The sequence below is a fragment of the Electrophorus electricus genome, chromosome 4, assembly GCF_013358815.1.
Source record: "Electrophorus electricus isolate fEleEle1 chromosome 4, fEleEle1.pri, whole genome shotgun sequence".
Lineage (NCBI taxonomy): Eukaryota > Metazoa > Chordata > Actinopteri > Gymnotiformes > Gymnotidae > Electrophorus > Electrophorus electricus.
Window position 1 is genome coordinate 16,675,933 of NC_049538.1, and position 16,729 is coordinate 16,692,661.

A 16,729-nucleotide genomic window follows, 5' to 3' on the forward strand; every position below is an offset into this window, starting at 1 on the left:
ACATGTTGAAGCTGGTGGATGGCAATAGTGAGAACTGATTACCCACCTCACAAGGTTCTAGGGATAAGCAGAGTAAATAAGAGTAAGAGCTATGTTCTACACCACCACTTTGAAGTAACCAGAAAGAAAGTCTGCCATTGCTGTATTTTTGTATTGTACTTTTATTTCTTTTCTTTCTACCTTCATTTTGGTATACAGTTAAGCTTTATACAGCACCCACAATTGATATTAAATGTTGGATATTGTTTTACTACAATTGACAAAGTCTGTATTGGTACAGTTATGGTACTGGTGTTTCCTTTTTTAAATATGAATCTTAATGGAATGATGAAATTTTCCTTAGAGCTGATTAGACATTAACTGTGAAGTTTCCCACCTCGGTTGAGGGAAACTGAGAGCCTTTTTATGATACAAGCCTTTTTATGATACAATTGTAATATGGGGAAAGCAGCTTTTAGATATTTAACTTAACTAGCATGCTCTCTACTGTGTTTTGAGTCCAACATGAAAGCATGAAAAAAGACAGCATGGGTTGTGTGTGTGTTGGTATGTGTGCATCCATGCATGTGCATGAGTGTGCTTGTGCCTGAGTACCTACTTGTGTGTGTGCATTTGTGCGTGTAAGTGTGATGCATATTTGTGTTTGATTCTGTGTGTGGATGTGCATATGAATGTGTTAAACTGTTCTATATTTATGCCCAGGGCATTCTTTAACAAATTGAAATTCTGTGATTTGATGCCCTGAAGGCACTATTGATTGGTTGCCATATGCAAATCTCTGACTTACTTTCAGAATTTTTTTTTGCTTTCATTCTCTCTCTCTCTCAATTTAAGCTCTAAGTGTAAACGACTGACTGTGTGTCTGTGCATGTGTGCTGATTGGTGAGGTGCCGTTCTTTCCTGGCTGCTTTGTGGGACTTCCAGCAGAGCTCCACAGGTTAGAAGTGAGACAGAGGCACATCTCCCAGGGTAATAAGGCAGAGATAGGGGGCAGTACTGGGGGCGGGGGGTGATCCCAATCACATGCGGCCCCACAGATATGGTAGAATTACATATCACAGCTCTATATCATGGGATTCTTATTGCAGATGTAAAACTGACTTTTTATAATTGGAAGCTAGGTCACAAGCTTCCTTTGACTGTAAATTATCATTAACATTAGACATACTATCTCACACACCCCCACACACCACATGAGGACGGGCCGGCCTATTGAGTTACTAAAGCCAAGATTACCTCGTTAGCATCACACAGATGATATTCACTAACAATCAGCTCATAGCCACACACACACACACACACTCACACACACACACACACACACACACACACACACACACACACACACACACACACACACACACACACAAACACAAACAAACAAACAAACACAACTCTCTCTGTCTCTCTCACTTTTATTCAGATGTCATTTCTCCTTATCCAGACCTCATGACAGTGCCTTCAAGGATGTTTTCTCTGACACACTGCCATATTCGCTGATAAGTCTGATTCTAATGCTGCGCTGTGTTGGGATAGAGAGGAGCCCCTCCTTCATGCTCTTTGAATGACTCATGTTGCTCTGTTTATGGTTTCAGGAGCATTAACAGCATCTCTCACATATAATAACCACGATTGATATTTTTGATGCTATTTCTTCATCAGAGGCCTGGTGCTGCTTTTCAAAGTTCAAAGTTTATTTGTCACGTACATAGTCATACATGATATAACTGGCAGTGAAATGCTTTTTGTAACTGCTCTGTCCGAGCCGAGGAGAGATACAGGGAAATGGATGTTGTTTGATAAATAAATAAATATGTTCTGATGGATGAAGAGGGAATGTATAATATGCATATATACAATGTACAATTTCCAGATTTTTTACAATTTAGAATGTAGTTTTTATTTTATTTAATTTTTTTAGGATCTTATTGTGGACATACACAGAGTAGTCCCCACAGTTCATCAGTTGCCATGATTCAGGGCCCTAATGGCCTGAGGGAAGAAGCTCCTCTTCAGTCTCTCTGTGCTGGTCTTCAGGCAGCAAAAGCGCTTCTCTGACCTCAACAGAGAGAAGAGCCTATTGTTGTGATGGGTAGGGTCCTTCACAATCCTCCTAGCCTTGGTCTGGCACCACTTGTAATATATGGTCTGCAGGTCAGGAAGTTCCGAATGAGTGATGCGCTCTGCTGAATGCACCACCCTTTGGAGTGCTTGTCTGTCCTGCTTGGTGCAGTTCCCAAACCAGACTGTGATGTTCCCCATGAAGATGCTCTCAATAGTGCAGGTGTAGACGTTCCACAGCACCTTGGAGGGCAGTCTGAAGTCTCTTAGGCATCTGAGATGGTAAAGACGCTGACAAGCCTTCTTTGCCAGTGAGTTGGTGTGACGGGACCAGGACAGGTCCTGCGAGATGTGAAGTCCAAGGTACCCGAAACTGTCTACTCTCTCCAACGTGGTTCCGTTAATCCTAACAGGTTGGTAGTGCCACTCCTGCTTCTTACTGCAGTCCACAATCAGTTCCTTTGTCTTGCTGACATTTTGGAGGAGATTTTCCTGGCACCAGTTTTCCAGGTGTTTAATCTCCTCCATGTAAGGCCCTCTCAACATTGTCTGAGATCAGGCCCATGACGATGGCATTGCCAGCAAACTTGACAATGATGGTAGAGCTGGAAGTAGCCACGCAGTCATAGGTGTACAGTGAGTAGAGCAGGGGGCTTAGGATACAACCCTGGAGAGTTCCAGTGCTGAGGGTGAGGGTGGATGAGACACAGTTGCCCACCCATACTCATTGTGCTCTGTCTGTTAGGAAGTTGGCGATCCAGTCACACAGGGATGGATGCAGTCCTAGATCCTCCAACTTGGTAGTGAATCTGGAGGGAATGATAGTATTAAATGCTGAACTGTAGTCGACAAACAGCATTTTAACATAATTACCCCTCCCTTTGTCCAAGTGGGTCAGTGTGGTGTGGAGCAGATGTGTAATTGCGTCATCAGTGGAGCGGTTTTGGTGGTATTCAAACTGCAGTGGGTCGATGGAGGCTGGCAGTGAAGAGGTGATGAAGTCTCTGACCAGCTTTTCAAAGCACTTCATCACGACCGATGTGAGGACAACAGGGAGGTAGTCTTTGAGGCAGGAAGGCTGAGGTTTCTTTGGGATAGGGACAATGGTTTTGTGTTTGGTGACTGGTCTGTGGTATTCTGATGTGTTTGATTGTGGTCCACAGTGCCCTGATGTCTTAGTGTGTTAGCAATAGTGCACACTAATTGAATTGCTGAGACCAAACACCTGCTATTCCATTTGCTCTGCATGCTAATTAGTGATGCTAATTAAGTTGTCTGAGGCAACAGAACTTTCTCCAGGCTAATAAACAATCAGAGTAATCCATCCACTTTCACACACACACACACACACACACACACACACACACACACACACACACACACACACACACACACACACACACACACACACTCAAATTAACTTACACAGTCCCTCATGGGATGCATACTAATACTAATAATTGATACAAGAAATCACTCTTCATCTTGATTCTAATAAGGTTGTATGTTCTTATGTCAGTGTGAGGACTACTGAGTTTTTAGAATGTTGAGTGTGTAATAGTTTGCTCAGGATTAACTGGATTAAGGACACTGGTTCCCTAGTTTCACTGAAATGATTGAGAACAGGCCATTATTAGCAGACAGAGGAACTGGGAAAGAGAAAGGAGGAGCTGCTTTCTCATTCATAGTCAAAAGTATATCAGAGTCAAACACTGTGAAGTTCCAGAAAATCATGTTTGCATTGGCCAAACCTCCACTGAGAACCTAATATATATATATATATATATATATATATATATATATATATATATATATATATATATATATATATATATATATATATATATATATATATTGTATGCATATATGAAAACTTCCTCTTTTCATATGTATGTATTTACTGATGGTCAAGACAGATGCTTCATTCTCATAGTAATTGCTTTCAGTAAGACAGAAACATAGACAGGGAGAGAAAATAAAAGAATAAATGGTAGAAGAGAGTGGGTGTGTGAAAGCAGCAAAACTGATAAGCAAGAGACTTTTGTGTGTAAGGGTGGGAGGATTAGAAAATGGTGACAAGAAAAGGGAAGGTTGCCAGATAAATTGTAAAAACACAGAGATTCAGACATGCAAAGACCCACAAACAGGACATCAATCCTGTGAGGGTGTGTGGTGTTTGTGTTGTGCATGTGTGGTGTGAGAGCATGTCCTGGCACAGTGCTGTTCTGGATTATGATGCACTCAGCAGCAGTCCGGAAACAGAATGTGCCAACAGCAAGCTCTCTGCTCTTCTGCACACATGCATTCACCTATATAATGATTAACCTACTCTTTATATATATATATATATATATATATATATATATATATATATATATATATATATATATATATATATATATATATATATAATATAATATATAATTTCTGAGGCTTTTTATTAGAATACAGAAAATCTGTATGCAGTATTTAAAATCTATCTATCTATCTATCTATCTATCTATCTATCTATCTATCTATCTATCTATCTATCTATCTATCTATCTATCTATCTATCTATCTATCTATCTATCTATCTATCTATCTCCTCAGGCTTGCACTCTTTTTCTACTACCATTACTTGCAATACTTGTTACACACACGCGCGCATACACATGTGTGTTACAGAAACACACACATACACGTGTCTACATGTGCAGAGTATTATTGAGGCTCAGAATGTTTGACTCACGTGGGTGTAATTAGTGTTAATTGCACAGTTAATCAGTATAATCACTAAGAGACTGCCTGCTGCACTTGTTCTGTTCTGCAGATTTATGATTGAATGTGTGTTTGTATGGGTGTGTATGTCGATGTGTATCCTCGGCCTGCACTCATAACTCACTGATTTGACCTACACTGCTCATTATAATAATCAAACACTATTGCCAAGGCAGAGACGCATACAGATTTCTGTGCAAATCAAGTGTGCATGTGTATGTATGTGTGTCTTTGTCTGTGTGTTTGAATGTATGCACTCTCTTGAAAGTGTGTACTCTCTCTTTAAGAATGGGATGACTGAAAGACATAACTCATCAGACTTAGGAACTAGATCTGAGTAATAATCTCTCGAATATAGCCTTCTGGTATTGTGTGTCTTATTTTAAATATTTTATTATGAGCAGACACACATTTGCACAAATATACAGGCAGTCCATTAAGATACCATCTTTTAAAGATGTAAACATACCTTAGCTACCTTGGCTATCCAACATCTTGCCCCCCAGAATTATTTGACAGATTACTGTCTTTATGGCATTTAGATTACATGGAGAATTAGCATATCATTAAAACAACAGGGAATTAGTATTTTATTTGCATAACTCTGTGGTTAGCTGTAGCCTTTGGAATAATCACAGCTCTTTATGAAAGATTCTGCATAGAGATCACTTCAGCAGTCCATAGCTTCTGGAACTATGCACCATGTTACCTATGCATATTCAATAAACATCCCTGTTATCTGCTTGCCCTGCTTTAAACACTTTCTTTAATCAGCACAGAGGCACTAATCATGGCAGCTGAAGATCAAGCGCAAAGCACTAGGGCAAAGCAGGTGTGTATTATATCAGACAAGACTCAAGATGCAGACTGTGCAGAGGAGTCCCTGAGACTATCCAGCACCTAGTATCAGTATACAAGATAATGGCAGAGAAAGCACACATTAAGACACACATCCAAGTGGCATGGATTATATACAGGAACATATGCAAGGCATATGTGTGCACATGAGCTGGAACCCACCCCCTCCACCAGTCCAAATGGGAGCCACAGACAACTGTGAAGAACAACAAGGCTAAAAGCCTATGGGATCTCCAGATCCAGACAGATAAATAAGTTGTGGCAAAAAACAGACATTTCGATAAATATGTAAGATGCAGAAAAGAGCTGTATTAATTGAGTCCCAAGTGACAGAAACATCCAAATGAAGGAAAATTAAGTGTTAAAAAAATACCAGGGACTGAAACAGAATGCAGAGAATGTGAAAGGTTAACACTAGGGTTGTCCCAATGATGACAGAGGCACTTGGGTCTTTGACCCCTAAGATGGAAGAGTGGCTCCAATAGATCCCAGGAATGACAACATCAATCTCAGTCATGAAGAGCTCAATCCTCGGGTCAATAAAAAATACTGTACCACAACCTCAAAGTCCCAGGCCCAAAAGGATTTTTACCACTGGAAGAGTAAGCTGATGAAGGACCTCTATCCAAAACATCCTCTTCCAGTTTCTCTGTATCTCTGTATCTCTGGAAACCATATATATATATATATATATATATATATATATATATATATATATATATATATATATATATATATATATATATATATATATATATATATATATATATGTATTCACCACTTGCACTCCTCCAGGATGTCTTTTTTCTTCAAGCTTGGGTCCTCTATAGATAGATAGATAGATAGATAGATAGATAGATAGATAGATACCATGTGAGATGCTATATATAGAAGCTGGATGTCTCTTTTTGTTGCTATCTATTGATGGTTGGCTTTTTGTCTATGAGACTGTTCGAAAGATGGTTCCTTTCTCACACACACACACACACACAAAATCCAAAAAAAAAACAAAAAACACGCGTGACGCACAGCGAGGCACGAGCACTGGAATTCCTCCTCAGCTCAGATGGCGATGTGCTCGTACTGCAGGACACATTTACTTGGCTGCAGAGGATTCCAGATTATTTAGGGATATAACGTGCTCCTGTCCGTTTCTGGTCCGAGGCGGAATGGCAGGGGCAAAATGCCTTCTCAGAACTCCAGGGTATGTTTGCAGTTTGCATCTTTACGGATTTTTCTCCTTACGGTGCACTTGGAGTGTCACCTCAGAAGCAACGTACATTTTCTATGTATTGTTCTTTCAATATTAGAGGGAAGAATTTTTTATCGTGTTTTATTAGGAAAAAAACTTTTACACTTGCGTACCAGAAATAGCTGCAGTCTCTGCCTTGGGTCGTTCATGAACTGAAACGTGGAATCATGTTTTATTTTTTATAATGAGCCCTTAGGTTCAGCTGTGTACGGTGATCGATTGTTAGTGTAAAGAAGTATTTCTCTGGTGGCACGCGTATCCCGGCGATACACGGAGACATGAGGCTTCAAAAGTGAGCATGTAGCGAGAACAATTTTCGACTGAAAAAAAAGTTGTATTTTCCCCACCCATTTGTGCCAGAGGTCAGATACAGTGTTTATATTATAAAAACCGAAATTATTTATTTGAGGTTAGAGATGGAACTATAGTGTTTTCTAGTGTTTCCAAAAAGGTTGATGCTTGCTGAAGATCCGAGTAAGTCTAACATAAGACAAATAAGATGTTTGTCTTAGGTGGCTCGTGACGTTATTTGCTAGCATTTAGGTCATAACATATCCCGTAACCTCAGTCCATCGGTCTCGTTGCTTGTTCCAAGTCCACTTTAAATTCTGCCTCATTAAGTGAGTTAACCTACCTGCCTGATTTGTGATGAACTAATACTACATTTATAGCAAGTGTAACAAGTCGATAACCTGTCCTGATACCTGAGCCCAGTTAATGTCTTGTAATTGTGGTTTGCAGGGGCGGAATAAAGGTGTGAAACCGACACTAAGATGTATCACCCCCGTTTCATCCCAACCCCGGAATGACGAGATAACGGCGTCATTCTAAAACCGTAACAATGACGAAAGCATGTATAATTCACACATCCTTTCATTTAAACCCACCGGTGCCTTGACCGCGCCAAATTAAAAGTGGAATCTGTCTAGTAATGAAGTGGAATGAACACTGGTGACCGAAGAGGCGCGGGAAAGAAATGAGCGTGACAGCTGTGAGCAGTCACGGCTCGCTCGATTGTCTTTCTTAATGAAAAAGGTCAGCGGGAGCGGGAATTACTTTGATCACAAAAAAGATTGAGTCAGTTTAACTAAATAAATATTCCCAAGTTAAGTAACGTTAGTATGTTATAAGCTCACGTGAAGAAAGAGGTTAGTAATATGCCAATAAGTACGCATTTGTTGATAGTTTCAAGCAAAACGAATTCCCGCCGAGTTTTTTTGTTTGTTGGTTTTTTTTTTCTTCAGGAATACAGGTTTATAAAGACGCGGATCAAACAGTGTGTGTGTGTGTGTGTGTGTGTGTGAGAGAGAGAGAGAGAGAGAGAGAGAGAGAGAGAGAGAGAGAGAGAGAGAGAGAGAGAGAGAGAGAGAGAGACGAGCGAGAGAGAATGAATGAATGAATATATCTTATGTGTTGGTATAAGTGAGGGCGCCTGGTATAAGGTGAGTGGACACCTTTGATGTCCTTCACCTAGCCGTTAGAATTATGTTTGTCTCATTTATTAAATAGTTTATTTATTTATTTTTAATCTATTAGCAAGGGATATTACCAAGCCAAATAACTATGCCATATGCTTTTAAAAAGTTCATGTTTTGCTGTAGGTGACCTAGGCATTGTAGGTGACCTGAGAAGTGGAAATTTAATTTGGTTAGACATATACAATTCATCAACAAAGCAGTGCTAAAAATTAAAATGCCATGATATGGCTCAGTAATAAAATATTTTGGAAAATAGGTTTGTGTGGTAAACAGACTTGCTGGGGAGGCAGCAGTAGCTTTGAGGGATGGTAAGAGATCAGAGCATGAATTCAGTGGTGGAATCAGTCTCATATAAGTTTTCATAATCCTTGCAGGACTACCACATTATCAGCAAAATGTAAAAACATGTTGGACAAGCATAATAATTAAAATGAGAAGAAATAATACTGTATAGAGATAACCATACATAAATTACAACAGCAAAGAATAACTGCACTAGAGTTTAAATTAAGAAGAAGAAGAAATACATACACACATAGCTTTTTGTGGCTCTTCTGAAGGCCTATAGAATTATTAGCACAGAGTGCTTTGATGTATTATTGCACTGCTATCTTTTCTATGCTGTAGGTGAGGATTATTCATTCATGTGCTTTGATGCTTGGATGCCAGAAGGCTCTAATGGATCCTCTGAGATACATTTGTATATCTTAGTCTTCACATTAACCCCAAACAAACTAATAGGCGCTGTGATGAGAAAATAGCCCATGACTGAATTCTCCCTGTGACTGCATTCTGCTGGGATGATGGAGGGATAAAGGCAGATACACTGTTTCATAGCCTGAACAAACATGGTTTATTGAACATTAGTGGGGAGACATGAGAGCACTGAATAGCATAGTGTGTAGCAGCATTTCACTTCTGTAGAAACATATTTATTTTTTAAAGCACTCAGCAAAATGTAATTATTGACATTGTTTTTCCCCCACTCTTTTTCATGGCATGTACATTAGCCAGTTAATCCTGAGGTGTTTAACTGAAATGCTGCCCCATGCTGATTTTTTTATTTTTCTCTTGATTTTGCTAATTTACAAGTCATTGAAGAGGTAGAACAATTTAGGAACTAGTTGCTGTTTGATACTGATTTTGTCCTAGTCAGCCAGGGCAAGTCCAGATGTACTCCTTTCCAGATGTGCCCTGCGCTCCAATCCTGTACCTGTATGTGAACCACTGGCTATAGAACTCCTCTCCCCATTGCTAAGACACTCAAACAGAGCAGTGCCTAATAATTCTGTCTTTCTGTTTCTCTCTTTCTTGCTTTTTCACTCTCTGTCTTTGTCTATCTCGCTCTTCTTTCTCCCTTTCTGTACTCTCTCTCTGTCTATCTGTGTGTCTTTCTCTCACTGTCTGTCTACAGTAATTTCCAGCCTTCTGCCATGTTTGAGGGCTCTGACTCTGTGGACACAGAGGGAGTCAAAACAGAAAGTAGCCTGGGGTCATCTGTCTCAGCCTGCAAGAAGGTATACCAGTGACTCAGTGTGTGTGTGTGTGTGTGTGTGTGTGTGTGTGTGTAAGTGTGGGTGTGGGTAGGTGTTTGTGATGCCCTTAGTACACAGTGATGTTCAGTGATACATGCTAATCAGATTAAGTCACATTGGTGGCTAAACAACATATCCCATTTTTTTCCTTCAGAGAGGCAATCTTTTATTTCTTTCAGTGAGTATGATTATTTAGTGACTGACTCTTCCATCGCATTTTCCACACACATACTAATACACACAGAATGACAGAGTCAAAACAGGACAATAACCAGTGGTGTGCAGTCAGAACCTTCTAACCCTTTATAAGAGGTGTAACAAAAATTGATGGAAAAAACATACATATTTCCTCAGTAAAGTGCAGTTTATGATTTTTACTATGGTATATAGTATATAGTATATATAACATATTCTGAAGAAGGGGCTATAGCATTATTAGCAAAACATCACTGGCTATATACATGCTAGCCAGCTTACTTTGAATGGCCACAACTTGGGAGACAGAGATAGGCGTGTACCTAATTATAAAGTCTTTTTCTACCTTTCAATGAAAGCTTTCTTTCAATGACTATCTCATAATAATTAAGCAAGGTCAGACAATTTAATCTATAAATCTTAGCCATAAATGAAAAAGTATATAGTTTCTGTAGGACAAACTATGAGAAGAAGATCAGGCTAATAACTAGCCTACTCACCACTTTTATTTTGTCAACTGTCACTGCATTTTGTGGGCTTCTGAGCTGTTTTTTTTTTTTTGCTTTTTTTTTTTTGCTTTCGGGATACAGAAGGAGTACCCACTTTATGCACTGTATGCCACTGACAGTAACCCAGTGTGTGTATATGTGTGTGTATGTGCATGTGTATGAGACAGAGAGAGAGAGAGAGAGAGAGAGAGAGAGAGAGAGAGAGAGAGAGAGAGAGAGAGAGAGAAAGCCAGAATTATCTGGCTGAAATGGTTAGACTTTGCTCTCGCCAAACTGTCAGTGGCCTCCACCACTCTCTGCTTAATGGATTGATCCTAAAGTGAATTACAGTTGCACAGCAGATTAGTATTGGATGACTTCCTAGCTGATGTGCTGTGAGTTATAGCACATGACTGGTTTTTGGTGCCACTTTGTTGATTTAAATTGTAATATACCCATTCTGAACCACGATGCAGCCTTGTGTGAACATACGACTATCCCGGGCATAAACAGTGTCAGAACAGATGGTACACACAGCAAGGGCAGAGGAAATACACACACACACACACACACACACACACACGTGCGCGCGCACACACACACACACACACAAACACACACGTGCGCACACACACACACCTCAAACATGAACACAGACAATAACACAAACACACAGACAAATCAACAGACATGCTGTAGTCAACACTCACTATCAAGTGAAGTGAAGTGCAGCTTTACAAATGTCCAAGTCCAAGCCATCAGTGAGCAAGTCTGGGGCAAGAGTGGCAAGGAAAATCTGCCTAGAGCATGTGAAAGAAACCTTGAGAGGAACCAAGACTCAAAGAGGGGGCCCATCCTCCTCTGGCTGAGAACGGTCACCACTATAAATACTATAAATTAACTATAACTATAAATTAACCTTCTCATTGTTATACACACTTCCAGATATAGACAAACACACTACATGAAGACTATAGTGCGTTATATGTTTTTAGCAAGTGTTTTTATCCTTATGACACTGCCAAAAAAATTCTGACATTCAAAAAAGAATGTCAGAAGAGGTATTCTTTGACATTAAACATATAATATTATTTAGAACATTATAAACTATACAGATTAAATTTTAATTTAAATTAAGTCTTTACTGAACTTAATAAGATATTTTAACTAATTATTCATTTAAAAAAATTATAATTTTTGGCAAGATATATGAAGAAATGAAGAAACAAGCCAAAATAATGGATTGCATGTCAGGTCATGGTCTCAAATATTTATCACACACACACAAAAACACACACACACACACACACACACACACACACACACACAGAGTACTTTTTATGCTACATGTGCATGAAAATGTGCATCTTTTAACTTTTTAGGTTAGAGCATGTCTTACTGTATTAATGTCAAAGGCAAATGTATTTATATAGCACTTTCTACTACAGCTGCTGTCACAAAGCAGCTTTAAAATTGTGCAAATCCAAGCCCCTAATGTTTGTGTAGGCAGATCATTCTGGTGTGTGTGTGTGTGTGTGTGTGTGTGTGTGTGTGTGTGTGTGTGTGTGTGTGTGTGTGTGTGTGTGTGTGTGCGTGTGTGTGTGTGAGAGAGAGAAAGAGAGAGAGAGACTGTGTGTGTGTGTGTGTGTGTGTTGGGTAATAGTGGCTATTTTTTCACTGGACAGTGGGGAAATGGATTATATTATAGATCATTCTGATGTGTGTTTGTGTGTGTGTGTGGGGGGTTGTTTGGCTGTGTGGGTATTTGTGATTGCCTTAATACACAGTGATGTTCAATGATACATGCTAATCAGATTAGTGGCTAAACAACATATCACAGTATGTGTCAAGCCATTTTTTTCATAGAGGAAATCTTTAGTTTCTGTCAGTGATTCTGATTATTTAGTGACTTTGTTTAGTCCACTCACCCATGTATGTAGTGTTGGATCTGTGTAAACTGATAGAGTGACTCTCCCATGTGTGTAGTGCTGGCTGTGTGTAAACTGGCAGTCTTTCACTTGTGTGTGTTGTGTTGGCTGTGTGTGTAAACTGGTAGAGTGATTCTAAGGTGTGGGTAGTGTTAGCTCTGTGTAAACTGGTAGAATGATTCTTCTGTGTGTAGTGTTGGCTCTGTTTAACTGGTCAGTGTGGAGGTGTATCATAGTGAAAGAGCATCCACCTCCAGTTTCTCTGTATGTGAGTTTATGTAGAAGCAGTTTCCTTCCATCATATCTGTCTGATGCAGCTGTGTGCTAAATGTTCATTTGATTAATTTTTTCTGTTTGTGTGTGTCAGGTGCTGTGCAGTAACAGTGTTTTGGACTCATCTGAATACTGGATGAGAAACAGTAAAACTCTCTGCAGAGTTGACTTCCTAGAGGCCCAACACGACAGGAGCTGCACTGTGAGTCACAGACACCCTCAGCAGACATACACACAGACATACACACATACACACACACACATACACACACACACACACACACTCATTCCCATGAACATATGCATGCATACACACATGTACACAGTCACTCACATACACACACATGTGAGCAGAGGAATACCTAGTCTTTAATATACACATGTGAATGATTATACTTGCTCAAAATAATATTTAGATGTTTACACATGAAAACATGCAGTATTGTCTGTATACAAACTTTATAAATATACAATCTTGCACACACACACACACAATTATAAACCAACAGCACATATGTATGAATTCAATAGAATTAAAAGGCATTGGTATTAGTTCTGGAAGGAATAAGTAATGAATTTTTCATGTTTCTGAGTTTATGCTCAGTTACAGACACAACTGCCTCGTGTGTTAAACACCACAGATCACTAATACTCTCTGTTCTTTATGCTCAGTTACAGATGCGACTGCCTAATGTGTTACACACCACAGACCAATAACACAGTCTGTTCTTTATGCTCAGTTACAGACGTGACTGCCTCGTGTGTTACACACCATGGACCAATAATACAATCTATTTTTTCCAGACCTGTGGCTTGGCAGACTTCCTTTATAACTGCATGTGTTCATGATCATTCTATCAGGGGAATTTAATAAAGTGATTAATTATTATTGTTATTGAAGAGGTTTTCCTTTGAAGTTCATTTATGTTTAATGTGAGCTCTGACAGGGTCTTTGGGGATCTTTAGAGGTCTTTTGGGGTTTGTTGGTATCTGAAGGGTTGTCTGAGTGTCTGAAGCATCTTTAATGGTTCTGTTGGAGTCTGTAATGCATGTAGTGTCCAGTAGGATTATGATGGTGTCTTTAGATTGTATCAGGTTCTCCAGAGGGCTTTTGGGGTCAGTTGGGGTCTGTATGGTGCTGAATTATTTTTTAGGGTTCTGTTGACATTGGTTGGAGTTTTTAAGGTGCTGTATTGTGTTTTAGGGTTATGTTGGGGTCGTTTGGGGTCTGTAGGATTGTTCTTTTCCAGTAGCACTAGCACCCAGCATGCTCCTCTCACACAGCCTACAGGCTATGATTTTAAACCCACACAGACCAGCTGCCTCTCAGTCTGGTGCCAACCTTTAGTGCCAAATTTATACATGGAGAGAAGAGAGTGGCCTCAGTATCACCTAGTTTCACTTAAGAGAACCATGAGGGGACTGAACTTGTATTTAGGAATAAGAAACAGTTAAAATTACATAAAAAACTTAAAGCAAAGTATATTAAGACATTTCAGTGAATTCACTGATCCAGTCACACTCCTTCTCTCATTTGAGACTGAATTAAACTGATCCTTCTCAGCAAAGTCTGTGAAGCAATACACATATGTAACAATGTAACTTTATCTGATTAGTTGAGTAACAAAGTCATTATATAACCAAATTTACTTCCCCATATAATTCTCATAGCCTATAAAATGCGGAATATAAAAGGAATTAAGTAAATAAGCCATGTACCAGCTGCAGAATGTGAAAGAGTGAGAGAGAGACAGAGAATGAGGTTGTTTTGATGTAATACAGTTTGTGTGATTTGTTCGCCATCAAACATAGCAGGTGTTGCACTAGGGGCACAGACCAACATGTTTCACTTGATACACAATTATAACAAAACACACAGCAGAAAATCAGGAGTGTTTCTGTTTTGCCTTAGTGTTTTGATGTCTCTTTTTTATCTTTGATTTTTCTTCCTTTGTTCCTCACTGTTTAAACTGTTTACACAGTGACTAAGAAAGTCCCATTTATCAGTTGGAAAAGGAATATGATGAGGGAAGACAAATTATTTATTGCTCTCTCTTTCTCTCTCTGCCCTTTTCTCTGTCCTTGAGTTAGACTTCTTATACATTTTATACAATTTAATATCTCTCTCTTCCTCTTTCTGAACTCTGCAGAGAGAGGTCTGTAGAGAGAGGACGCATCTAGCTGTCTTTAGTGAATATGTAATAGAAATCGTACATAAACATCTGGAAAAATGTTAAACATGTTATCTGTTAAACATTTTCATTACAGCTTAATTTGATTGACATTTAAAGTGTGGGTGTTTTATCATTTGGCCCAAAATGTGGCTCACATACAGGCTAGGTGGTGCAAAGATATGTGCAACAGGGGATACTTTTGTAATTGGTGATTAGTACAGGGGTCTGTAGCTGGCTGGGGTTATTTGGAGAATAGAATGAACTAATTGGTGGCATTAGTGTGTAATTAAATGTAGACTGCAATTCATGTGTGTGTGTGTGTTGCTATTAGAGAGGAAGGGTGATGGATAATTTTTTGAAAAGTTAGCATTAAGGTAATTGTTTTTCCTTCCAGTTCCTCTTCCAGATGCCATAATTCACTGATCTTTAAAAATCTTAACTTTAATTTATTTATTATTTATATCTAATCATTTGGAATTTTCATTTTCATTCTTTTAACACCCTAATAGTTCATATAAAACACTACCGGCTTTAGAATTAGTGAGAGTCACCATAAAAGGAAGATGTAACCTTTTGTAATTTTGGTATAAATGAGAATAGGTGTGTGTTTGGCCCTATGGCAGACACTAGCAAATAGGGCCTTCATTCACAAAGTGAAATTACAAACACAGATCATTTAGGTCAATTGCCTTTTTCAGTACTTTGTAAGACTGTGTATATATGTGTATATATGTGTATATATGTATGTGCAGGGGTTTGTGTGTGTGCCATTGCTATACACCAGTGAGAATGTTCTGAGCTGTTAATATAAGGTCCACACTCAGTTGGAATTCTACATCCCAACCTCTCAGTAACCAAGGCAACCGTAAGCTTAATGTTCACCCCATACTCAAGCAGTCACATTCCACAGAAAATAGACAGTCCAGTGATCCCAGTACACTTCCGCCCCAGACAGAATCATAGGTGTATGTAAAAGCATGCATACAAGGAGCAGATAAGCTTATAGATCAGATGCTGTGAATGTAGAACTGGCTAAAACAGCAGATTTATCCAAATGTTTGATTATGTTGTAAAAGAGTAGATTTTGTTTCAAAGATTGATTGGTTAATGGCATAAATTGTAGCTGGAATCAAGAATCAAATGAGGGTGAAGTCAGAGTTTGCCTTAGGATGTGACTGGATGGTGTGCTTTTATCTGGGAGCACAGATGTGAATTTGCTCCCTCATTGGGCACCTAATGAAGCAAAAGGCCTCAGAACATGGTCACATACACATAAAAGCACACACAGTCACATAATTACATTATATGTGCATATATATATATATGCACATTTATTTCTCAATAAATAATGACAAAAAAAAAACTTGATACTTCACATTCATATTAGCCTTTGGACCAGGGTGTTCTTCCTTACTTTCTGAAGGTGTGTGTGTGCATGCATGCGTGCATGCATGCATGCGTGCAAAACCCACTCAGTTAGAAGTGATGAATTGTGTATTTGCTGTGACCCAGCAGTGCAATATGGCCATATATCAGAACTGTCTTTTCCCACTTATCCACCCCTGACCTCTCCTTCCCTCCATTTTCTCTCTTGTCTACTCACTCTGTCCTTTGCAAGCTGTCTCTTCATCACCTCTCCTACTGCTTGCAGCTGAGTGGGGAGGTGACAACGTGTCCCAGTGGAGGCTATTTTTAGAACCAGACAAGTTGGCCATCTCCAGCCTAAT

At 39.2% G+C, this 16,729-nt stretch overlaps 1 protein-coding gene across 5 annotated transcripts in view; it reads left to right on the forward strand.

Moving 5' to 3' along the window:
* Nucleotides 1–6,688: 6,688 nt before the first annotated feature.
* The window catches only part of sphkap (SPHK1 interactor, AKAP domain containing), a 35,212-nt gene continuing 25,171 nt past the window's right edge, over nucleotides 6,689–16,729 (forward strand). For 2 of the 5 annotated variants that reach the window (XM_027014468.2, XM_027014467.2), the window contains exons 1-3: nucleotides 6,689–6,883; nucleotides 9,824–9,926; nucleotides 12,923–13,030. In XM_027014468.2, the coding sequence (XP_026870269.2) occupies nucleotides 6,849–6,883; nucleotides 9,824–9,926; nucleotides 12,923–13,030 (246 nt within the window). In that variant the 5' untranslated portion in view covers nucleotides 6,689–6,848. The remainder of the gene's footprint in view (nucleotides 6,884–9,823; nucleotides 9,927–12,922; nucleotides 13,031–16,729) is intronic. The other 3 variants (XM_027014466.2, XM_027014469.2, XM_027014470.2) reach the window with 2 other exon arrangements.